The sequence below is a fragment of the Suricata suricatta genome, chromosome 6 (genome assembly GCF_006229205.1).
Source record: "Suricata suricatta isolate VVHF042 chromosome 6, meerkat_22Aug2017_6uvM2_HiC, whole genome shotgun sequence".
NCBI classification, from domain to species: Eukaryota; Metazoa; Chordata; class Mammalia; order Carnivora; family Herpestidae; genus Suricata; species Suricata suricatta.
This window is the reverse complement of record NC_043705.1, coordinates 53,794,582-53,820,479: the sequence shown is the minus strand read 5'-3', so window position 1 is coordinate 53,820,479 and position 25,898 is coordinate 53,794,582. Positions and strand designations below refer to the sequence as shown.

The following is a 25,898-nucleotide window of genomic DNA, read 5'->3' as shown; positions in this document are numbered from 1 at the left end:
TAAGGCAAGCCTGTAATGAACAGAAAGTAGCGTGTCAGAGCCATGGGGAACTTGCTCCATCATTTAAGACTCAGGATGGATGGACAGTTTGCAGGAAGGAGAACTAACATCCACCAGTTCCTCTGGCAGGCTTCAGTACTGTTTCCCCCACAGACTAACTTGAGATAATATATGTGGAAAGAACTCTGAAAGTGAGAGAACTAATCTATTATTATCATCCTGTAATATCCAGGCTAATGGAGACCACTGTGAAAGGCTTGGCCCCTGCTTCCGCAATCATCTCTAGCTAGATCTGCCACATGGGAACGGCCACTTGTTAGCAAGACTCTCCATTTCTTGTGAGAATGGATGAGAAGGATTCAAACAGGAAGCATGATGGGAAGTTGAAGACAACAGGAAGAATGAAGAGATAGGGGAATAAGACCTATTTATTTCTGCTTCCAGGGTCAAAGAAAACCCAAACACTGCTCCCAGGTAGCGCCGGAAGACAAAGTTCCATACAAGTTCATTTACGTCTCTCTCAGTCTCTTTGAAGAGTATTTACCAAATTCCTTCATAACTTAGCATTGTAGAAGATGCACCATACAAACTTTGACCCAGAAGAGAAGCAAGTTACAACCCCACTTCAGAGCTTAAACTATTTGTTTCATAAGGCAAAGAATGACTTCACAAACCAAATCAATTTAAGTCAACAGTTTAAATCATGACTCATTATACCAAAGGAGGCTAGAGTTAAACATAAAACCAAGAGTAAAAACCAAATCCTACCAGTTTAAGGTATCCTTTTAAATTGCTCCCTAAAAGACTGGAAATTTATTTCCAGGATGGTCAGGGCTCTACCTCAAGCTAAACAGCCAGGTTCAACAGATGAGTTGCAAATGGATTAAGTAAAGAGAAAGTAGGCCATCTGCAAATTAAGTCATAGATTTTTGAATTCAGATGAGTCCTAGGAAATTTTAATTAAACAAAAACGTACCTTTTCAATATTTTGTGGCATATTATTATTTCTGCAATAAATGCCTACAATTTCAGCTCTGTTACCATATATTATGTGGCTAAAGTATTAGACACTGATTTTTTATTGTAAAACGCTTGATGTGATGAACTTTAATCATGATGTGAAAAGTTTACACATATCAATTCCTTCCTGGCTTATCCCTCAGCCTGTTAAATTTCACACTAAATCTGCATTTTCTGATTCTTGCTACATTTTATATGCAACATGCTGTTGGGACTGTTTGGCTTAGGGTTTAACCTTAAGTTGTATTAAGTACAGAAAAATCTATTACAATGCAGTTTCATTTCTACAATATATTCAATCATATCCTCCAGGATATAACTACTCATAAAAGTGTATGTTGCACAACAGTGTGGCTGTACTAAACACTACTGAGTTGCACACTACTTAATGTTTAAGATGGTAAATTTTATGTATATTTCACCATACTTTAAAAAAACTGCTTACGGTACACCTACTCACCAATAACCATGGAATACACAGAGTCTTCTGCATTTTAATGTTGTATCAGGATTTCAGTTTGTTATTTACCACCCTTCCACACCCCACTGTTATCTGACTCCATAGTTAATCAACAGCTCAGAATATGTTGAGTTATGGTAAAATAAAACACTCGAAAACCAAGTCTGGCCAAACAGCGATGACAAATTCAGATCAACGTGACACTGATACAGAGTTTTCAAAGTAATCAAGGTCTTAATTTAACTTCCTAAAAAATGTTTGGTTTCCATGATACATTTAATTTGTAATTATGTCATGGGTTTAAGAATTAAGGAAGATTTGAAATAGCTGAGAGGATAAAGAATAATTTTCTTTTTCTAAAATTTTTGTTAATGTTTATTTTTGAGAGAGAGAGAGAGAAGGAGGGAGGGAGGGAGGGGCAGGCAGGCAGAGAGAGAGAGGGAGACACAGAATCTGAGACAGGCTCAAGCTGTGAGCTGTCAGCACAGAGCTCAACATGGGGCTCAAATCCATGAACCGTGAGATCATGAGCTGAGCTGAATGAAGTCAGACGCTTAACCAACTGAGCCACCCAGACGCCCCAGAAAGGATAATTTCTGAAAGTGCAGTTATTTAGTAGAAATCACACTCTGGAACTGTGTTTTTTAAATGGATAAACATGAGATCTATGACAGTCAAAACTAACTGCTGCTCAGCATCTATTTTCAGCTTACTTCTGTAAGCACTGTATACTACCTGCATTCTTTCAATACGTCCAGGTATACTGGGTGGGAATTAGAGCACCTATGCAGAAGGAACTATTAGGGGTGGGTAAGAGTTAAAGCATTTTCTCCAGGATAAAGTAACGTGTTCAGAGGCTCAGCCTGAGTCATGCACACTACAACATGAGGACCGTCACACCCTTCCCCTCCAGAGGACCTGGGCAGGCTTCCCAGTCTGCGGAGGACGGGACGGCACACTCCACAGAGAGAACAAGGTTTCCGTTTGCTGTTCATGCATGAAACTGAGGTGCAGCTGTGCACCCTGGTTTTATACATTTAATAACGTTTGAGAAACAGGACTCAGGTCACCAAGATGAAAGCCCTCATCGTTGTAGCTGCTGGAGTAATGCTTCTGTCGCCTACTTCTTGTCAAAGCGGTAAGCTCTTTTCTTACGGGGTGGGGGTGGGGGGCACTGTCTTGTATTATAACAGTAAACAATCTAAGTTTCTTCGCATTTCACACAGTCTGCAACCCAAAAGGCAGAGTTTGAGGTTTGTTATTAAAAGGAAGCATCATGGAAGGGAATAGCTATAGTTTATTCACTCTGTTCAGACCTTGTTGAGACCAGTGTTCTCTGCTTAGATTTAAAAATCTGAAGCACAGTCAAGATTTTAATTCCTACAATGAAGTCACGAATCAAACTTCTTTGGGAGAAGATTCTGACCTTCTAAGAATTTCTTCTGATTCAACAAGATAGCACTTTTTAAAAGAGATTTTGAAAATTCCTATGTTGATACCTTTCCTTGAGCCACCAACAGGGAAAACAAGAGGATTTCCAGAAAGAATGAGTGGTCCTCCGATACGTAATGCTGACGAGTTAGTTTCTTAATGAACTATCTTTTTGACCTTCGGTGGTATCATGGAGTTCTCCCTATATTCACACGACTTTTTAGTTTTTAGAAATGAGATCTCCCCAATACTATTATTCAACTATTAATGTGTTCCTAGTTTCACTCAACCCAATATTAGCCTGTCACTTCCTGGTTACTCGAAAACAACGCCATTTGTGATAGATCTGTATCTACAACTCTTGTGCTGTTAGGTCATTCTCTAGCTGACATTGTTTAGAGCAGGTAAGCTGGGGTGAGGGGCAAAGATGAGGCAAAAAAATAAAAAATAAAAATTTTACAAAACCAAGCCTCTGTAGAGGAATGTTGCCTCAACACGCAGTTGAAATCGCCAAGGTGGTTGTAGGAGAGCACTAAGGACTCAGAGCGGCAGCGGGTGTGGGATTCACGAAGAGCAGTGAGCATTCTGAGTGTGTATGAACCAAAATGCTGCAGAAAGGGGCTCCTTCAAAATGCTGGTGGAGTTTAGTGGACAGTGGACATTGAAAGGTGATAAAGAAAAGAGGCAGAGCATTTGCTTTCTTCCATGGGGTGAGGGAGAAATGAGCAAAAAACTCATTGCCTAGAGGCTTAAGTCTGGTTCCCTTGGATCAGTCCCTTTCCAAGGCCTTTGCCCAGGGTAGAAACATGTCAGAAACATTATACCAAATGAAAGCCTGTATGAAGAATTCACACAAATTAAAAATATGTCAAATTTAACAATGAGTACTGTTTTTAAAGCACACCAGACTCTAAGCAATAAAAGCCTTATTCAAGCCAAGCCAGATCTGGATTCCCATGGAAAAGGCGATCAAGGCTTTTTCACTGTCACTGTTTACCATATTTTTAGGCACCATGTCTTGCTCAACCACAGGAATTTTTTGAAAATTGACAAACACTTCATTTCAACAGCTCTCTTATCAGATCTTGAACGGAAATAACTTGTACAGCATGTTCTTCAGTCTCCATTTTCCTGCTTTGTGCCCAATTTTCAAGGCGTTTCTCTTTGGGTGGTATCAAATTGAAGCACGTTTCAAAAATCAAGAATGAACAGAAGAATTTGTGTGGGTGAACTTCAAGTGTCACCCAACTGATCTTCAAAGTTCACATCTAGACACAGGCCAAGAAGAATGCTTCCCAGATATTTCCTTCTTTTTCGTTAATCTGTCTTCCCTTAAATGACACCTAACACCTCCCTGTCCCTACTTGTTCTGGCAATACACTGAATTCAGTTTGTGCAATCTCAAGATTATGAGGAAGGCTTCAATTACACCTGGGGTGAACTGCTAGAGATTAAAGCAGGAAGAGAAACTGGCTTTGAATCAGAACCAGGTTACTAAACACTAACCCCAAGTATTCAACCTGAAGGAATTCAGAGGTCATGTGAAAAGACATAACTGGCCGAGCAGTGGCATTTTAAATTGGTAAATCCGAGGTTTATATTCAGCATCAAAGTTCATCTTAGAAATTTGAGAGAATCTCTTTTCTGTACATGTAGATTTACGAAAAAATTATATAATGAGAAATAGGATTGAGTATATTAAGGTCTACTGTGTTTTTGAAATTGTTCTTGCATGAATTAGGATTATTAAGATGCCAACAAACACCCAATATATTTGATAATATGTTGCTGTTGTGTCTCTACTCCTTTTTGTTCCATTTCTAATTTTTTCCTTTTTTTTTTTCAATGTTTATTTCTTTACTTGAGAGACAGAGAGAGTGCGAGAGAGACAGAGAGTGAGGGTGAGCAGGGGGAGGGGGAGAGAGAGGGGGAGACACAGAATGTGAAGCAGGCTCCAGGCTCTAAGCTGTCAGCACAGAGCCCAATGTAGGGCTCGAACCCACGAACCATGAGATCATCACCTGAGCTGAAGTCGGACGATTAACTGACGGCACCACTCAGGTGCCACTTTTCCTTCATGTTTTAAGTGGAAATAGGGTTGACATACAAAGTTACATTGGTTTCAAGTGCACAACATAGGTGATTGGACAATTCTATTGCCTCATAAGTGTAAGTACCATTTGTCATCATACAATGTTATTGCATTATTGACTATATTCTCTATTCCCCTTCTCCTTTTTCTTTGTCTCCTATATGCTTGTCCCTTGTCTGTCCCATCTTCTTCCCCAAAATCACCTAAAGCAGATGCCTGCTAGTCATTTTTGCCTCCTGCCTCTCCCTCATTGCCACCATAGCCAACGGGATGTCAAGTCCCTCTGAGCTGCCATCATCTCAAGTGTTCATCTTCGCATTTCTACTGCCATTATTCTAGTTCATTACTGTCCATCTTGAGTTTGACTGACTATAGTAACTCCAAATCAGTTACCCTTGCCTCTAATTTATTCCCTTTTCAGTCTCTACACTGTCACCCAAGTCATCTTAAATATAAACCAAATCACGGTTATATTAGTATGCTATTGGTGTTGCAGCAAATTACCACACAGTGGCTTACAACAGTACAGATGATACCTCTGGAGGTCACAAGTCCTGAAGTCAAGATGAGCAGGGCTGTGTTCATTCTGGAAGCTCTGGGGGATAAGTTATTTTCTTGGCTTTTCTTTTTTAGCTTCTAGAAGCTGCTTACATTCCTTTGTTTATGGCTCCTCTTTTCATTCTCAAAGCCAGAAGCAGAGAATCTTTAAGTATCCGTTATTGACCCTGTTGCCTCCTGGTGTATGAGTCTTACAATTACATTAGGAGCACCTACCAACCCAGGATACTCATGCTGCCTATGAACGGGCACATGATTTCTTTAGTTTTATTACAGTTGAGAGGCCCTTCAGAGATGTGGCAGTAACCTACCGTTTCATCTGTTACATGCACCTTATTAGCCTAAGACAATGAAGTTTTGTGCATCTTTTCCACTAGGCTGACAGTTTGAAGACAGGGACAGAGTTTATTTAACACTGGATCACTGGTATATAAGAATGCAATAAACATTTGTTGAGTGAACTTATCCGACATTCCCAGATCCTGTGCCAGCCCATATTATCTGATTCATCTATTAAATTCCATCCACGAACTTTGTTCGTCTTTGCTTATGTTCATCTTTTTCTCGACATTCTGCTCAAACATTTTCATCTGTTAACCAGTGTTTGAATGTCTATACAATTTATAGTCAATGTGACATTGGTCTCTAATGGTCTGAGGTGCTATTACTGCTTTCTCCAATGGTATTATAAACTTCTTACATGCAAGGAGTTGCCATTAGTTTTTGCTCCTGCATGGGCCAGCACAGTGCTGGGGCATATTATATATACTAAATGCATTCCTGTTGATTACCTGATTTGTAGGGATTTGTAAAAGTAAAAATGATCCCAAATTCTATAACGATAGAAATTATGTAGATAAAACTTTGAGTTTTACCTGAACCACAGCCATGGGCTCAGCAATAATTCATATGAATATTTCTTCTCAGTTCCAGGCATGGAGAATGATGTACACAAGTCAGCAGACCCAACCTTACCTATTAAGACCTTCCGTGGGGCTCCCCCAAATTCTTTTGAAGAATTCCCCCTTTCTGCCATAGAAGGATGGACAGGAACTACCACAACTGTAAACATTAAGTGCCCGGAAGAAAGGGTTTCAAATCTCCACGTGAATAATGCTACCATGGGGTACCTGAGCAGCTCGTTAAGTACCCAACTGATACCTGCCATCTACATCCTGGTGTTTGTAGTAGGTGTGCCAGCCAACGCGGTGACCCTGTGGATGCTCCTCTTCAGGACCAGATCCATCTGTATGACCATCTTCTACACCAACCTGGCCATTGCAGACTTTCTTTTCTGTGTCACGCTGCCCTTTAAGATAGCTTACCACCTCAACGGGAACAACTGGGTATTTGGAGAGGTCATGTGCCGGGCCACCACAGTCATCTTCTATGGCAACATGTACTGTTCCATTCTGCTCCTCACCTGCATTAGTATCAGCCGCTACCTAGCCATTGCCCATCCTTTCACTTACCGAGGGCTGCCAAAGCGGACCTATGCCTTGCTGACATGTGGATTGCTGTGGGCGATGGTTTTCTTATACATGTTGCCATTTTTCATCTTGAAGCAGGAATATTATCTTGTCCAGCAGGACATCACCACTTGCCATGATGTCCACAACACATGTGAGGTCTCATCTCCCTTCCAACTCTACTACTTCATTTCCTTGGCATTCTTTGGATTCTTAATTCCCTTTGTGGTCATTGTCTACTGCTACACAGCCATCATTCGGACGCTTAATGCATATGATCACAGATGGTTGTGGTATGTTAAGGCCAGTCTCCTCATTCTTGTCATTTTTACCATTTGCTTTGCTCCAAGCAATATTATACTCATTATTCACCATGCTAACTACTACTACAACAACACTGATGGCTTATATTTTATCTATCTCATAGCTTTGTGCCTTGGGAGCCTGAATAGTTGCCTAGATCCACTCCTTTATTTTCTTATGTCAAAAATCAAAGATCACTCCACTGTTTACCTTACAATGGTGAAATCACCTTAGAGAACAAGGAACGCTATCTGTGAAAACACACATTCTTGGGACAAATATATGCCTAGTGCAAAGGGTTCTACCCTCTAGCTCCATTCTTGAGCTTCTAAGAAATACTGCTTCAAAATAAAACATTACAAAAGCACTTTTTAATACTTTTTCAGGATTTTAAGACTGTCAATGCAGGAGAAAAGATATCATCATCCTTAGGGCAAGTGACACACTTGCCTGACTGGTACGTCAAGATCTTTAATTCTCCATCTTCCCTACTTCCAGGAGTAGCGTCCTAGATGTTCTGGAGGAGGAGGTGGGACAAGGGCAAAGCACAGGGAGAAGCTACGGTCTCAGTCTTCAGTGTTTGCCATTATTTTTGATTTGTCTGCCTCCTTCAACTCATGCTGGTGGTGCCTCATCAGCTCACTCTCAGTGATTTTTATCACGAGGGGCCATTACTCTATCCCCACCCTTGTCTTCTAACCATTCTCTTCACTGCCAGCCTATTCTCCTATTTCACCAGCCTTTGCCAGATTGATCTTCCTCAAATCAGATAGATCACATCACTCAAAAACCCAGGCTCAAGCACTGCCACTGACTGTCCACTGCTTGGGAATAAACTAATAAATCTTTAGCTTGGTATTCAGAGATAATTTTCCAACTTTACTTCCCAATAAACCTTGCTTGCAAAGTAAGCACCAGCCACGCTTCTCGATTTGCTATAATCTTGACTTCTCCTCTCTTTGCTCTTGCCTTCTAATTGCAAAGCTGTTTTTAACATGCTTGCCTGAATTCTTTCCATCTCTTAAAGTCTTCAATGGACCATTCTTCTGATTCTCAAGCTAGAAGTTCATTGTTCTCATCTCTCTTATACTTTTGACACTTATGTAGTTCATTTATCTACAAATACTAATTCCATAAACATTTATTAAGCATCCTATATAGTAAATAAGGGGCTAATCCTCCCCCTTTTTTAGCTTCTTGTAGACCCAAGTGTTTTCAGGGTTTGTGGGGCCCAGATCCAGGTTTGTATACGAAGTTGCTGAGTGAATAAATAAAATCTGAAAACATCAAAGCAGCATGAAAGCCTATTTGATTGTTACTGAGAAGGTAAGGCACCCTGTATGACATGTGAAATCATTTTTTGGTTGGGGATTAAAAAAAAAAGAAGTAAACTAGAATATACTTATGAAGTCATTTAAAAGTTTAAAATAACAAAACATTAAAGAGATTTCAAAAAAGCGGGGGAGGTGCCTGGGTGGCTCAGTCGGTTAAGCCTCTGACTTCAGCTCAGATCATGATCTCACAGTCTATGAGTTAGAGCCTTGTGTCAGGCTCTGTGCTGACAGCCCAGAGCCTGAAGCCTGCTTCAGATTCTGTGTCTCCCTTTCTCTTTTCCCCTCCCCTACTTGTGCTCTCCCCCCCTCTAAAAACAAAAAAATTTAATACCTCCGATATTTGTTTCTTATATGTATTGTTTTAATGGGGAAATATTTTGTTGCAAATGGCCAATATATTCCTTTAGGTCAATGACAACATTTCTCTTAATTTAGGGATTAGAGAGGAAATGGATATTAGTGGTTAAGGTTATGAAGGATTGCTGAGATAAATTTTCAAGTCTCTGGGAATGTGCAGTGATCATATACTTGTAGTGACTATCAAAATGATAAGAAAATTTTAATGCACATTTTTATTGTGCAGTTTCTTATTTCATTGGGTGTAGGTATAAAAAAACAACAAAAATCATGCATGTGAAGATTCTTTACAATAGGTGTGTGGTTACACAATGAATAAAAATCAGTTAAACAAGAAACCAAGCAAGAGAAAGAAATCTAGGGACACCTGTCTGGCTCAGCAAGTAGAGCATGTGACTCTTGATCTTGGGGTTCTGAGTTGGATACAGAGATAACTTAAAACAAAAACTTAAAAAAGAATAAGAACCTAAAATAAGTTTCAAGATGACAGAAACTTCAATGAAAGGAAATGGTTTCTGCAAAAAAAGTCATCATGTGTAATACAGTTTTACATAGAGGAAAAATGTAGTAACATTCACTTGTTAAAAGCACACAACTCTTATGTAGTAAATATGTATGTAGCAAAAACAGAACTCTTTTGGGGGTTCTATTTTGTCAAGTCTCAAGGAAAGCCTTTGATTTTGAAATAGCTCACAATTCACTGCCTCTGGAGAACAGATATAGAAAGTGCGTTTTCTGCTAAGTATGTGCCAACGTGCCCATTACCCAGCCTTTCTCCTGAGACAAAGGGAACTTGGGGCCTGTACAGGGTTCCACCTGAAACACTATTAACGAAGAGTAAGAATTCTCAGCAACTTAAATCACTGTCCTCAATCTTTGATAAAACTGGCTGTCAGTTCCATGCAGGATGTTATCCACCGTCATCTTTTTTAAAAAAATTCTTTTTATTTGAGAGAGAGAGGGGAGGGGGAGAACACATGGAGGGGAGAAAGGAGGAAACGGGAGATGGAGAGAGAGAGAATCTTAAGCAGGCTCCACGCTCAGCATAGAGCCCAACAAAGGGCTCAATCCCATTATCCTGGAGAGTTGATGCTCAACCGACTGAGCCACCCAGTGTCCCTCCAGTGTGGTCTTTAATAGCTGTACACTTCCACACAAGCTTTATTTTATACTGGCAATACTAGTAATTTAACTTTTTTCTATTATTTTCAAGGCCAGATCTTGGGAAGGCAAGACACAGAATCATCTCCATCAAAATACAACCGCAACTTCCAGGGATCCAAACCATAAAGGTTAAAAAAAACACACACAGATGGGGCGCCTGGGTAACTCAGTCAGTTAAGTGTCCAACTCTTGATTTAAGCTCAGGTCATGATCTCAGGGTCATGAGACCAAGCCCTGCTGGGCATGCAGCCTTCTTAAGATTCTCTCTCCCTGCTCCCTCTGCCTTTTCCCCACTCTCTCTCTCAAAAATGAAAAAGAAAACAAGAAACCACACACAGACACATACACATAGACCTCCTCAGATAAGCAAAAGAATCTGTTTTTTTCCCAGGGAAAAAACAGGTGGAGAAAAAAAAGCTTCACAATTAATGGGCAAAAAAAGAAAATGGTGTTTAAAAATAGCAAGTAAACCGAATCAGATTTACTGCTTGGAACTGTAATGTTTTACATCTGTTAGCTGTTGCCAGTATAATTCAAGGTCCTAGTTTTATAGGATAAAGCAGTTTAATTCTAGCCTGAGCTAGAACCCATTCCTTAGGCTCATATTTAATGCTCTATTTCCACTACTGAAGCCACCGCTCTTACACTTAGGAAGCAAGCCTGACAGGGGCACCTGGGTGGCTCAGTCAGTTAAGTCCCCGGCTTTGGCTCAGGTCATGATCTCATGGTTCGTGGGTTCGAGCCCTGTGTTGGGCTCTGTGCTGACAGCTATCTCAGAGCCTGGAGCCTGTCTTCAGATCCTATGACTTCTTCTCTCTCTGACCGTCCCCTGCTCATGCTCTCTCTCTCTCTCAAAAAATAAAAACATTAAAAAAGAAAAAGAAGGAAGCAAGCCTGACAGACAGATGGCACAGTGTAGAGACTCAGAAAGGCTTCTGAGTTTCCTGGCAAGGTCCTATGGCACTCTGTCTTGACCTAAAGCTATTAGGTTGGAATGCGCTGGAAGGGACTTCCATAGCCAGCCTAGGAAAGATCTGTGGAGTCAGGCTTACCTCAAGGACAAACCGCATGTGGTTGTGGGCAGAGAGGAACCTACGTCTATCTCTATCCTGCATCCAGAAGATCCCACCTGTGGTTTGTGGATGGAATAATTTGTGTCTAGTAAGGACTTTGTGACACAGACATCACTCAGCCCTGATCTGGGCAACCGCTGGCACCCACAAGAATATTAACTACATTATTTCAATATATTTTTTTGGGTGTTAAGCTCCATACAAAATGCTCAACACTCAAACATACGTATATATGCACAATTAATGTAATTATATATGATTGTACGTTAATATATAGAAATATAAGTATGTAAACATACTACATTTTATTACATCTATATATTACTATTAAACCCTCACCATAAGATAGACACTATTATACCCATTTTACACATGTGGAAATGGAAGTATAGAGAAATCGAGGGACTTGACTAAATTCTCTGGTTATTTTGACAAAGTCAGTATTGGAATGGTGCCTTCCTGTCCCCAAAGGAAGTAACTTTATCTTCCAATGCTGACAAGTGTGCCTTGTGCCACAGTCATGGCTCCATCATGGGGACGGCAGGCGGAGCCCCATTCTCCCCTCTGTGGGGTGTGGGGAGACAAGGATTGGGTTTCAGTCTCACCCTCCTATTTACTGGTCTGTTTTTTATTTAACAGTCACATTCCTTCCTATCAGATGAGAGGGCGCCTATGAGCACAGGTGTAGGAGGGCCAGATGAAGAAGAATAATGTGAGGGCGCCCCTACAGCGCAGGGGTGTGGCAAGGCTGCTGCCATCCCCATCAGAAGGCTGACAGCACATGAGTCCCCGCCCTGGGGGATATTTTTCTTCACCTTTAATGAGGCAGTTTGATAGTACATATGATTGTATGTGCATATGCATATAACACATATAAGTAAATCATATGCACACACATATAAACATATACATGTTAATTTTTATCAAAAATATTTTTGCATAGATAATATATGGTACAGAATTTATATTAAAAATATTTTTGGGGGGCATATGGGTGGCTCAGTTGGTTGAGTGTCCGACTTCAGCTTCAGGTCATGATCTCACAGTTTGTGGGTTCGAGCTCCACATTGGGCTCTGTGCTGACAGCTTAGAGCCTAGAGCCTGCTTTGGATTCTGTGTCTCCCTCATTCTCTGGCCCTCGCCTGCTCCCACTCTGTCTCGGTCTCTCAAAAGTAAAGAAACATTAAAAAAAATTTTTTTAAATATTTTTTCTTCTTCCCTCACGACTCACTTCTCTTTGCCAGAGTCAATACTTCCTACATTATGCCAAAATATTTCTAGGAGCTTTCAGTGAAATGAGCTGTTTTGAAGGGGAACACCTCAATTGGGGCAGTAGGTGCTAATCCAGAAACTAAGTTTTCAGGGGAATCTTGGCCCTTTGTGAATTGTTTACATTTTTTTTTAAGTTTAGAAACATTCATCATGTAATACATATACTCTGTAAAAAAGTAATATCTCAACAGCACAAAAACAGAGGGAAAAAAAAAGGTCTCCCATGTACACCAGTCTTCCAGTTCACCTTCCAGAAGGCGCTTCTTTCTGGAAGTGTTTTATACTCATGCAAGCATGTTTATTATGAGTGTGGATCCCATTTTCAGGCATGTGGAAACATCTTTTTTTTACTTAACAATATACATATTGAAGATTATCCAATATAGATTTACTCATTTTTTTTGATGACCACAGAGTATTTCACTATATGGATACAGTGCAACTTATTTAATTGGGCCCCTCTTGAAGGATATTTATATTGTTTGGGGTCAGCAAGAAACATCCTCTCCCATCTGTCTTAATGTACAATAATAAAGGTTTCTGAAACTAATGGACCAGAGCATAGTTGTAGAACTGATTACTTTTTGGATAGTTCAGCAAAAATTACTTAGTCTAAGTTTCATTATCCATAAAATGATGATAATGACATTTAATCCACACAGCTGTTATGGATTATTATGAGGATTATAGGAGACGATATGCATACACGTACCTAATATCATGCCTGGCAAACAGCAGGTGCTCAATAAATGCTTGCTCTAATCAGAGATACTTTTCTTGTTTCAGATGAGGCCATTTCTGGGTTGTGAAGCCCTATACAAAGGAGATCTCCACCCCTTTAGGTTTTGGCTTGCACCCGGAGGCACGGCAGCTGTGAGGGGCTTGGGTTCCACGGAGCCTCTCTCTCACTCTCAAGGTCATAACAGGTCATAAGCTTCACCACCCAGTACCCTTCCAACACTGGCCAGTAACTGTGGAATTCCTCTTAACATCAGTCTAAGCTGTGCAGCATGGGAAAATGCCCTCTGCTCTTCAAGGGGACTGTGGCCAGTGAGGCTCCTCCGGTGCTGAGAACAAACCGTGCTGCCACCTGCCTGGCACTGTATTCCCCGCCCGCCTAGCCAGCTCCTCCTTCCCTTCCAGGTGCAGCCCCTGTGCTGTTCCCATGACCACTCCTCTTAGGACTCTAGTCCACAGAAATCCACGGTCTCTGAAGCACCCTGTGCATGCCTCATTTTGACCTTTGTCACATCCTCATCTCTACTCTTATTTAACTATTCTATATAAGAATGCCCACTCTCTCAGTTTCTAAGCATTTTAAGGATAAGGACAGAGAATTTCAAATGTCATGTGTTCCTTGTACCCTTTTCCCCTCTACCAGATGCTGTACACAACACTATGTTCACAGTATATGCTCAGTAAATAGCCAATGAATTGGAATGTGAATAAGACCTCACCGACCAGTGAGTTTTCCATGGAGGGAGACATAGTCATTAGCTCTGGAGCCAGCTTCCTGCTCATGTTTGACACCAGGATAAAAATAGCCCTATTATTTCCATTTTGATCGAGGGGCAGCTGCTGGGGCAAGCAGCTCATAAGCTGCAGGAAAAATGAATCAAGAAAATCCTCCCTCTCAGCCCTTCTCTCCCATCCAGTCTGTAAACTTAAAAGCAACAAACCTACTACTCACCATGCCTTTCTGCGCTTTAGCATGGTGTAAAACATCCTGGTAGTGCTGGGCGTACTCGGGATCCACATCTTTGATCTTAGCAGTAGGTAAGAGCAGAGTATCCAAAGTTTTCCAAGGATTTCCTTCATCGATAGCTTCGTTGATGTACCCTATAGCTACGATTCCTAGGAAAAGAAAAGAAGTTTTCGTCTTAGGTCACAGTACATCGTAAGTTCTCTAGAATCACCTATGAGAAAGAGCTAAGGCTGCAGGATACAAGGTCAATGTGGAAAAATGTAGAGTGTGTATTTAGACACACACTCAGCGTATGGTGTGAAAATAAAATGGAGGAGAAAATTCCATTTGGAATAGATTCTAATCACAAATACATTATAACTACTTAAAGCATAAACAGAAATAAATTTAACAAAAGAAGCATGAGTGTACACTGAAAACTAAGAAATACCAGTGAAAAAAATTAAAGATGACCTAAATAACCGGAAAAATTATTTCATATTCATGGATCCAAACAATATTGTTAAGATGGAAATACTCCTCAAAGTGATCAATAAATTCAGTGAAATTCTTACCAAAATCCCAACTACATTTTTCTTTCAAATAGAAATTGACAAGCTGTATCTAAAATTCACATGTAAATGCAAGGGATCAAGAATAACCAATGCAGCATTGAAAAAAGAACAAAATTAGAGTTCTCTTCTCAATTTCAAAACTTACTACAAAGCTACAGTTAATCAATACTGCACGGTACTGGCCTAAGGATAGATGTACAGATCAATGGAAAAGAACTTAGAGTTCAGAAATAAACCCTAACAGTTGTGGGCAATTGATTGTTGACAAGACTGCCCAGACAACTCAACAGGTACAAGTCTCTATAACAAATGGCACTGGGAGAACTGGACAACCACATGCATGAGAATGAAGTTGGACTCTCTACATCGGATCCTACACACAAAAAATAACTCAATAACTCAAAATGGATCATAGACTTAAGAGTAAAAGCTTAACCTATATAATACTTAGAAGAAAACATAGGAGTAAATCTTTGTGGCCTTGGGTTACGTGGTCTTTTTAATTGTGACGTCAGAAACACAAAGAAAAAAAATAAATAAGATGTAAAAATTTGAATATTTATGCTTCAAAGGACACCAGAAAAATGGAAGGCAATCTATAGACTGGGAGAAAATACTTGCAAACCCTCTATGTGTTAATAGACTTGTATACCTTATATACATGTATACCATATATATAAGGAATTCTTACATCTCAACAATAAGAAAACCCAATTTAAAATGGGTAAAGACCTTGGACACACAACTTAAAAAAATTTTTTTTTTGTTTAATGTTTCATTTACTTTTGAGAGAGAGAGACAGTGTGAGCAGGGGAGGGTCAGAGAGAGAGGGAGACACAGTATCTGAAGACAGACTCCAGGCTCTGTCAGCACAGAGCCCTGACGCAAGGCTCGAAGCCATCAACTGTGAGATCATGACCTGAGTCGAAGTTGGATGCTCAACCCACTGAGCCACCCAGGCGCCCTGACCACATTTCTTTAAGGGAGATATACAAATGGCTAATAGTCACGTGAAAAGATACTCAATATGAGTTATTAGAAAAATGCACATCCAAATCACCACTTCCTCCCTACTAGGATGGCAATAAAAATAAGACAAACAATAACAAGAGGGAGGATACAGTGAGATTGGAACTGTCACACATTGTTGGTGGGAATAGACAATGGTACGGTCATAGTGGAAAACAAGCAGTTTCTTAACATATGAAACATAAAGCCACCATCTGATCCAGCAATTCTACTTCTAGGTCTATACATGTAAGGGAGCCACAGGTTCACATACAAACTCATATCTTATTCTAGTCATAGGATATATCCACAATGGGAAAATCTATAGAAACAAGCTAGACCAGTGGTTGCTGGTGGGGGTGGGGGACATGGGAGGAGAAAAAAAGTAGAGAGACTGTACAAAGTATCTTTTTGGGGCCATGAAAATGTTCTGAATTTAGAGAGCGTGATGGTACGACAACTTTTTAAATCCAAAAAGGGGGCGCCTGGGTGGCTCAGTCGGTTGAGTGGCCGGCTTCCGCTCAGGTCAGGATCTCACAGTCATGGGTTCAAACCCTGTGTTGGGCTCTGTGCTGACCGCTAGCTCAGAGCCTGGAGGCTGCTTCAGATTCTGTGTCTCCCTCCCTCTCTGCCCCTTCCCTGCTCGCGTTGTCTCTCAAAAATAAATAAAAGACATTAAAATTTTGTTTAAATCCAAAAAGCACCATAAAAGCAATCAATGGGTCAATTTTATGGTGTATAAATTATATCTCAATGAAGGTATTATAAAATGGGAGGACAACTTTACATACAAGTAGCAGGCGAGATGCTAATTCCTGCTGTAAACCTCACTTAGAGGCAGAGCGAAGAACTACAGAATAGCACAGCTGGGAAGTCTGATGCAGAGATGTACAGGAAGAACCTTCAGGTAGAAAGAAGTTTGGATACACATTCTATTCTTAAGATGACTTTCCCACTCTGTAAAGGGTACCAAAACAGGGGTAATGCTAAATCAAACAATACCCTGTAGTAACAGCAGACTGAATTCCCAGGTTTATACAGCCCAATGCTGTCTAAGAAAACATTTTGTGATGATGAAAATGTTCTCTGTCTGGGCTGTCCAATATGTGACATGTAATTATTAAGCAAGTAAAATGTGGCTAGTATGACTGAAAAAATTAAATTTTAATTTTATCTAATTTTAATTACTGAAGTAGCTACATATAGTTGGGAAGTATCAGTAGGTCCCCTAGAGATTAACATAGCCATGTTTTTTAGGGTATTCTTAAGGTTCAAGTATGGGTAATTACTACGGCAAATTGTTTCTACCCCCTGGTAAAATAACATCTGGAGCCCTAACCCATGGCTATGCCAAAAGGAGACTAGCCATACCCATCAGCTCAACCTCCTACTACCTCCATCATACCACAGGATCTTAGGAAACAGACTAGAAGGTCCAGGAAAGAAAAATACAGAGCAAAATCATGGAATTTGGCAAGTTTTTGCAACTCCAGCGAAGGCTATCTATTGGGAGGTCTGTTCTCCGTACTACTTTATTATTAAAAATCAACAATCAATCAGTCATAAAGTACTATAGTATATTCAAGAATATACTTATATACAGCAGACCTCTGAACAATGTGGGGGTTAGGAGCACCAACCCCCTGTGCAGTGAAAAATTTAGGTATAATGTTTGACTCCTCCAAATTTTAACTAATCATAGCTTACTACTGGCTGGAAGCCTTACCAATACCAGTCAAATAACATGTATTCTCACAATAAGTAAGCTAGAGAAAAGACAATGTTAAGAAAATCATAAGCAAAAATATATTTACAGTACTCTACTGATAAAAAAAAAATCCACCTAAGTGTACTCATATAGTTCAAACCCATGCTGTTCAAGGGTCAACTGTATACACACACACAAAGACACACAAGGGTTTTTTTTTTCGCTTCCCAGGTTAGTGTTGTTGTACAAGAACTAGGAAAGGAGATAAACATTAACAAGCAGAAAGCTTAGAAAATATTCTCAAAGCCAAACTTATTGTTTCTCATTCTGTCAGTTATTTTTCAAACACAATCGTAACTCACTTTACAAATGTGATATGCTATGGAATAAAGTACTTATAATTTTTAAGAAGTAGCTTCATCCTGATGTTCAAATGAAGGTAAAATTTTTAGCTAAACATCTCCTGAATAGATGACCCCTAAGAACGTCAAGTGTGAAAAGATTTATCTGTAGAAGAAAAGGGATGATCTGAAATGCCTAGAAATTATGCGAGATTCTAACTTAAACATATTTGAAAAAAAAACAAAAATGCTTCTTCCTTAACGCTCAAGTTACAGTATCTGAAAACAGGGGAAGAACTCAGCAAAGTCTAAGTACTATCCACATACCAGGTATTATCATTTTACTCTGCAGTAGTTGCAACCTGGAGAGCATGGGTACTTCATATCATTCCCTGGTAGTCTGTTCCAAATACTTTTAAACACCCCATCCAAAAATGATCTTAACAGAACTATGTCTGAGAAAGAGAATGTATGTTCTTAATGGCCAATCACCTGGGAAGGCGTGCATCCCAGCTGACCTGGTTGAAATTACTTAAGTTTTTGTTTGGTATGTTTCTAAGAACACAAGCTACTGAGGTCATAGTAAATGACCTCACAAGAGCTGTAACACCTACCCAGAAGTCCCCAGGGCACATATACATCACTTCCTCTGTTTAGAAGAAAAGGGAAAATCCCACTGTTGAGCGTCAGTCCAGGACCCACTTGTTTAAACCATCACAGAGACTATAATGTTCTAGTCCAGTGAGAGAGTGAGCATTCTCTTACAGGTCGTGTATTTGAGATAGCAGATGAGGTAACCTACAAAGAAGGGTACTACTGAATTAAAAAAGCAAAAATTCAAAGGAAGAAAACTACCTTGTTTAGGCTACATTGTTAAAATGATGCTCCTCTCTTGCTCTACTGGAAAAAGTAAATTTTCCAAGAAGTCAAAAGAGCACCCAAGTCTGAGGAAATGCATTTAGCAGCTTCTCTATTAAATTCACCTTCCACCTGTATCACTTCTCATTGGCTGCATACCTTATTCACATCACAATTCAGACCTTGAAACGTGTGGCAGGGGTGGGGTAGGAAGGGTAATGCACTTACAAGGTGTGCATGAAAAAATCCTTAGCTCTCTGGGATGGTTTAATTACTACACTGTGCAATTTATGTCTGTTCACAATGGCGTATATTTTTACGTAGCTTTTAAAGCAATTACATAAATAGAGGATATCAAACTCAAGATTTCAAGAACTTTGAACAAAAATACTGCAGTTTGGCCTAATAAAGCAAATCGAAGTACAGAGAAATTAAATATTCTGCACTGAGTTGTCCAAATTGTAGAAAGAAATTGATAAAGAAGTCTCTGAAATAACTATTGTGGTTATGGCATATGCCCTTCATGACACGATAATCATAGGAAATCTGATAATGGTCATATGATGTACAGCCCATGGGAAATAGCCGTAGGGCAGACGCCCAGACAGATAACTCCACACCAATTCAAAGATAGTTCTGCTAGATATAACACCCGTCTACCAAAAAACCATTCTTTTTTTCAAGTTATACAAATGTAAGTTGTTTTTCTTTTCCTGAAAAGAACAAAAGTGCTATTGGATAGTCTGCAACAAAAATGGTGTCATCCATCCTGCTTTTTAATTAATATCCAGAATGAGAGTAAAAGTAAAACCACTTAGCACTGAAAACTAACGCATCTTTGCTGTAAAAGCCACACATACAGAAATTACCAAAGGTCTGGACTGTGGATATTGCCGGTAAAAACTAGGAAAAAATGAGAAAAAAAGATGGGACCTGACTCTTTGTTTTGCTTACCCAAACACAAGAGTCCTACTCCTGAGCTGCATTAGCCAAAGCACTCAAACCACTGCTGCAGGAAACTCAAGAGTGTGCAGCTGGGAGTCAAGGAGCAGGGCAGGGGGGTAGGGGGCAGGGGAACTGAACTTTGTAACAGGACACACACTAGTGTTCCTCCAGACCAGATGATATCAAACATCTGCTCACATCAGTGCTTCCCTCTTGACTAACATCTGGCAAGAACCACCAGCAAACAAGGCAACGTCAGAAAAAAGCTAAGCGGGCTGTGTGCAAGCCATCCGGTTGCAGGGGTTCCAAGATGTCTCAAAGGACATGTAGAGATGCAGCAGCAAGCTGTGTGGTCAAAGAGGAGGCATTTTAAACAACTTAAAGAGGACAAAACGAAGCAAGTGGCTGCACATGTAGAGTGGCACATGTGTGAGTATGCTGTCTAGGCAGTGCACGTCCATGCACGTCATCTATTAGGGACCTGGAGGAAGATGTTTAACAGCAACAACAACAACAAAATCAGACCCTGCCATGATTTTGGACACAGTGCTCACAGGAAATAGTAAAGAAAGCAAAGAAAATTATGCAAATGCAATTAAATAACAAAGTCAAAAAACTCTACCTCAAGAGGGATTTTACTATCCCAAAGTTAGATTGTGCCTTTGAACACCAGACCTAGGACCTCACCAAAACGTACTAGAACAGCCTAAACGTGTGAGAGAACTATTTGCCTACTCTGTCAGCAAATTTAGAATAAGGTAGAACAACAAGTCAAAGATGGAGGACAGAAGGGAGGTGACTGACATCAGCGATGTTAATCTAAATGTTGCTGGGGTATCTGGGTGGCTCAGTCAGTTAAGCGTCCAACTTTGGCCCAGGTCATGATCCTGCAGTCTTAAGTTTGAGCCCCACATTGGGCTCTGTGCAGACAGCTCAGAGCCTGGAGCCTATTTCAGATTCTGTGTCTCCCTCTTTTTCTGCCCCTCCCTTGCTCACGCTCTCTTTTGCTTTCAAAAATAAACAACAACAACAACAACAACAAAACCCCCTAAATGTTGCTGACAAATCAAACAACTCAGATGAAGCCAAAGATGATGGTGGTAGTTTGTTTTGATGATGGAACAGACCACTTGGAACTTGAATTTGATAGTTCATGCTAGAGAAAAGCAGTGACTACACTGAGTGCTGAGTAATATAGCTCTTCAGTCCTCACTCTGTTTTTGTAAGCAAGAGGCAAATGATAAGGAAGCAAGCAGATATTCAAGAAAGCATGTTTTAGGGCATGTCTTCTTGGGGTTGTCCACTTTCATGCAGGTAGCTCATAATTTCTAGATCACAGTGAATCATCATGATTTGTGATCCTAAAGCAATGGCTAGTTTATGTTCCAATTTCTTCCTCAGGTAGGAACATGTTCAGACTTCAAAAAGCCACCCAAACGAAAGGTCAAAATAAAGTTGAGCATCTAAAAGACTGAGTTCTGGGGTGCCTGGAGGGCTCAGTCAGTTAAGCGTCCAACTCTGGCTCAGGTCATGGTCTCAGAGTTCATGGGTGCAAGCCCTGACAGCTCAGAGCCTGGAGCCTATTTCAGATTCCGTCTCTCTCTCTCTCTGCTTCTCCCCCACTCATGCTGTGTCTCTTTCTTAAAAAAAGTAAATGAACATTAAAAAAAAATTTAAAGAAATGGAGTTATCTAGAGTATTCATTGGTGAAGTATGAATAAGAAAACATGAGGACTTCTATTTACATATTTTTATTCCATCCTTTAATGTCTCTTTATGTATGCTTTGTAATATATATGTGTTGATATAGTATTACAAGCATAAAATTAATAATATAAATGTATATATGCACATCAAGAGAGTGTGCTCACTTATGACTCTATGAGCAAAAATCTGCATCTCTAATCTAGGGAACTAAACAGTCCAGACACCTTATTCTCCTATTATATTAAGAGAAGGAATGTGTTCTATACTTACGGTCATTTTCTTCTTGAATTTGAATATTCACCGTATCTATACAATTTTGAATTTCATTCCAGCTTAAATTCTCTTGCCCTTGGGATAAGGCTTCCAGTTTCATGGTGAGTAGTGCATTTGTGTAACTGTGGAAGAGAAGACAATCATGATACTCATCAGAGACATTTCTTTTTTGTTCATCTCGTGCATCTTAAATTTGGCACAGGGCCAAAAAAGTAGACGCTATGAGCTTAAAAAGGAGAAAGGCACATGAAATGGTCTTACACAGCTTTGTGAACAGACAACAAGCTCACTTATATTAAAATGGTTTTTTTCTTTAAAGATACTTTATGTACAAATGCTATTTAATGGAAGTGCCTCAAAATCCAACCTCATACTCCACTCAAACAAAAAGTCCCTTGAAGTTCTCAACTCTGTGACACTGCTCTTTCCCCTCCATCACTAATTTTCCTTGGCTTTGCATGTTTTGGCTCTGTTCAGTGTCCAGGTAACTTTTTTCTTTTTCTTTTTCTCCTTCTTTCTCTTTTCTTTTCTTTCTCTCTCTCTTTATCTTTTTGTTAAGTAGGCTCCATGACCAGTGGGGAGCTCACTGTGGGTTTAAACTCACAACCTGAGATCAAGAGTTAGATGCTTAATTGATTGAGCCCCCCAGGACTCCCCAAGATAACTTTGATGTGGTAAAATTCAGAACTACCATGGTTCTCAATATTCCCATCAAGGGTTCTTTTCATTATTTTTCTTGTTCCTTCCAAAATCTTAGCTTTAGAGAACTTTAACCCAGAACTTAACACAGCTGGGTTACCTTGAGGACTAATGTACCCACCGAGGAATCAAATAAAATAAAACAAATGCAATTCCAGAAATCCCATTGAGTAACACACATTTTCAATATACATTTTCTTGAAAAGGTGGTACAGGAGTTGAATCAGAGTACTGTAAACCCCTCTGCACCTGTTCCTTTCTCCTGAGGCTTCCCAGCACCTGCTCAAAACCTCCCTCTGCATCCAGTCACTGCCATGGCGCTCTGACTCCTCATTTCTGACCTCTGACCCTCCTTACTGTTGGAAGTACAGTTTGGTCAATCACTTCAATTACTTGTCTTGTTTGGGGAAATTTTAGGGAAAAAAATTATCCACCATGATATATTATTAAGAAATTGTTATTTCTCAATAGTTAATTTTCTCAGTTAAAAATCACAGAACCAAGGTTGCAACTATAAGCTACCATGAGCCATTTTAGCTTAAAGTAAAGAAACTCAACAGTTTTTTGCATTTGCATCAGGGATATAAAGACCAGTCTTCTACATACATATTTATTCACTATGCATTTTGACTTCTGAGTAGCATCTTTGGATTGTTAACAGCAGAGGTTAAAAAAGTAATATCACATTGAGTTTAAAATTCTTTTCCTGGGGCGCCTGGGTGGCTCAGTCAGTTGAGTGTCTGACTCTTGGTTTCAGCTCAGGTCATAACTTGACAGTTTGTGGGTTTGAGCCCCACAGTGGGCTTGATGCTAACAGGGCCAAACTCCCTCTCAAACAAACTCTGGAAAAAAATTGTTTTCCCGACTGTGACCAATTTTCTCAAAATTCTGTGTGCTTCAAGGTGGCACTCAGGTGTCTTCTATAGAGTGTAGCTTGGAAGAAAAAACATCATTCAATGTAGGAAGTGGTGGTGATGATCCTTTATCTGTGGCCAAATGAGAGGTCACTAAATCCAGGCCTGAAACTGGGCAACTGTCATGTTTGAGATTTTCATCCTTTACATGCCTAGGAAAACACTCTGCTGTACTAGTAATATATAAATAATAATACTGGATACAATAACAAAGTGGGTAAGTGTCAACTTGTACTTGTTGATATCCCTTGTAGGCAGAGACCATTCTGTAAGAAAGTACAAAATCCTCATGGGCATTTCACATGCTTAACATCTAAATGATGATCTGATGGGAATAAATAGAAAGTTTAAGGATGAACGCAGAAAAAAAATCTCACAACTGTGCAATGTTTCTTTAGAAACAAAAAGAACCAACAATGGCCAAAGGGAAGAGATTTTAGAAGTAAGGCAGCAGAACTCCACCGGCCTTTCTAGGTGAGTATGAGTAGCCAGTACGAAGGTGCCAACCACAGGAAATATTCTGCAGCTCACCCCACAGAGAGGCTGATTCCTTCCTCTCCAAGCCTGTTCGAGTTCTCCACACTGTCTGCTACGGGCAGACCAGTAACACTGCATTTCTAACGGACTTCTGAAGCTTTGAGAAGATTACAATTCTAAGTCAGCTCAGCAAATGGTTATTAACATGAAACCGATGTGGCAAAGCCTGTGGCAGACATGCAGGGGTGTCAGGATGAACAAGGGGCAGCCTGGACTTCAAGGAGCTCTGAGCCCAGTGGATAAGAAGACAGACACTCAAACAGGGCATAAAAGCAGAGTACGTACAAGAAAGGCTGTAAGAGACAGTCTAGGAGAGTAGAAAATCGGAGTTCCAAGGAAGCAGAAGTGGAAGGAGATGCAAGTGGGAGCATCTTGCTGGAGACAGGTGTCAAACCAAGCACTTAATGTCCCCAACTGTTCTGCAGATGCAGAGTCAGTGTTTCTGCTTTGCTTTTGTGCTTAGATGAAGAGACAAGACCATCAAGAGTCAGACTCAGGTTATTTGTGGCTCTGGGGCTAAGTTCCTCTACCCTCACGCCAGTTCTCAGGAGAGATGACATTAGCTGGGGTGGGGAGAAGATGGAAATAATTTGTGGAAGCATAATCCAGGGAAGGCAGCTCCCGGAGCATGCCAGGACACACTCTGGCACCCGAGGGACTGGTACCCCATTCCCAGGGGGGACAGCACCATGCACAGCAGCAAACAGGCCAGAAAGTCCACAGTGTGTTCAGATCTAGCTTGGGTGAGGTGCAAAACACGAGGGGAGGAGGACCCACAGCTAAGGTCAAAACAACACGCTTACAGTGAGGGGTATGTTCTTAATTCAGACGGGAACAAGGAACAAATGGAGAGCATTGTAACTATAGCTCCATTTAGAACAATGAATCTGGGACGGCATATGCCTAGAGCCAATACCAACAGCATATTAGTGAGCATTAGACAAATAAGTCTTTCTTGGAAACCACAGCCCAAGGGTGGAAGCCAGGGTAAACGGGTTGGCACTCTGTCTGATTCATCAAGGTGGCCCTGCCCAGCACCCCGTGCTATGAAGAACTTGTAAAACCATGGCGTGAGGCCCAGAAAGAGCAGAGTTTCTTCATCTTGAAAACCTCTAAACGTGGGTTTCCAAGAACCCAGTTAAAAAGGTGACCATGAAGGTAGAACGCCCAGGCTGTGGAAGATCATTGGGGGCCAAACAACTGTCAGTACAAGAACCAAAGGAGACCTTGAAATCTCACGTTGGTCCTGGTCAGTCAGCTGGCCCGGAAAATGCTTAAGTCAAACTTTAAAAAGGCTATTAAAAATGAGCAAATTGTTAAAGTTTCCAGACAGAATACTTGAACTCTTAAGGCTGTATCTGTAGGCCCACACTGAAAACCACAGGGGAAGAAGTGATTCTCAGATCGGTGTGTCACTTCCTTAAGAGGTTATTTGTAAATTGGGGAGGCAGAGGGGAATTTTCACAATCAAAATGGATGATCTGGAGGGAGGGAGCATGGTTATTTAGAAGACAGTGGCCAAGATACCCTATCTGCGGGACAGTCATGACAATTACCTCCCCAAGACATCCCATTAGAGCCTCAGTGGGCTGTCGGCTTCACAAGGAAGTGACTGGCTTTGTCTTCCACTATAAGCACTGAGGGAAAGCAGAAGAGCCTGGTTAGATGAGAATAAGGGAGGACAGAAAAGACACAGGAGGCCAATCTGGAAGTGATTACAGAAGCAAAGGTGAAAAATCAAATTAGGTGCTGGCTGGGAAATGGGGACATAGTGCAGAAGTAACACACACAGATTGGCCACTGGCAGGGATGGGGATGAGCAGGCTGTTCATGACACAAGGGTCCCTGGCAGAGGGCTGAGGAAAACAAGTTGAACGTGAGGTTTCTAAGCTTGGGGAAGAGAATGGTGCCACTGGAAATAGTAGAGGTAGAAATAAATTCCCTTGGTAACAGACTGAGGAGTCATATTAACCAGGTAGCCAAATTTACGTAGAACAAGACCATCAGTATCTCCAAGAAGGCTAAAAAGGAAACTCTTCTGTCCTACTACTTTGGGGCCATTCTCTCCATAGACAAGTGGTCAAGTATTTGAAAAAAAAATCTAAAAAGGCGCCTG

General features: G+C 40.5%; 2 protein-coding genes across 2 annotated transcripts in view; one reads left to right on the top strand and one right to left on the bottom strand.

Moving 5' to 3' along the window:
• Positions 1 to 25,898, bottom strand: part of IQGAP2 (IQ motif containing GTPase activating protein 2) — a 278,242-nt gene that overhangs the window by 75,978 nt on the left and 176,366 nt on the right. Inside the window, exons 12-13 of the mRNA XM_029942461.1 lie at positions 21,630 to 21,754; positions 14,224 to 14,387 (exon numbers count right to left, since the gene is read on the bottom strand). Coding sequence (XP_029798321.1) covers positions 14,224 to 14,387; positions 21,630 to 21,754 — 289 coding nt within the window. The remainder of the gene's footprint in view (positions 1 to 14,223; positions 14,388 to 21,629; positions 21,755 to 25,898) is intronic.
• Positions 2,359 to 8,627, top strand: F2RL2 (coagulation factor II thrombin receptor like 2). The gene is made up of 2 exons (XM_029942462.1): positions 2,359 to 2,618; positions 6,489 to 8,627. Exons 1-2 carry the CDS (start codon positions 2,555 to 2,557, stop codon positions 7,565 to 7,567), a joined length of 1,143 nt encoding a protein of 380 aa, XP_029798322.1. The 5' UTR covers positions 2,359 to 2,554; the 3' UTR covers positions 7,568 to 8,627.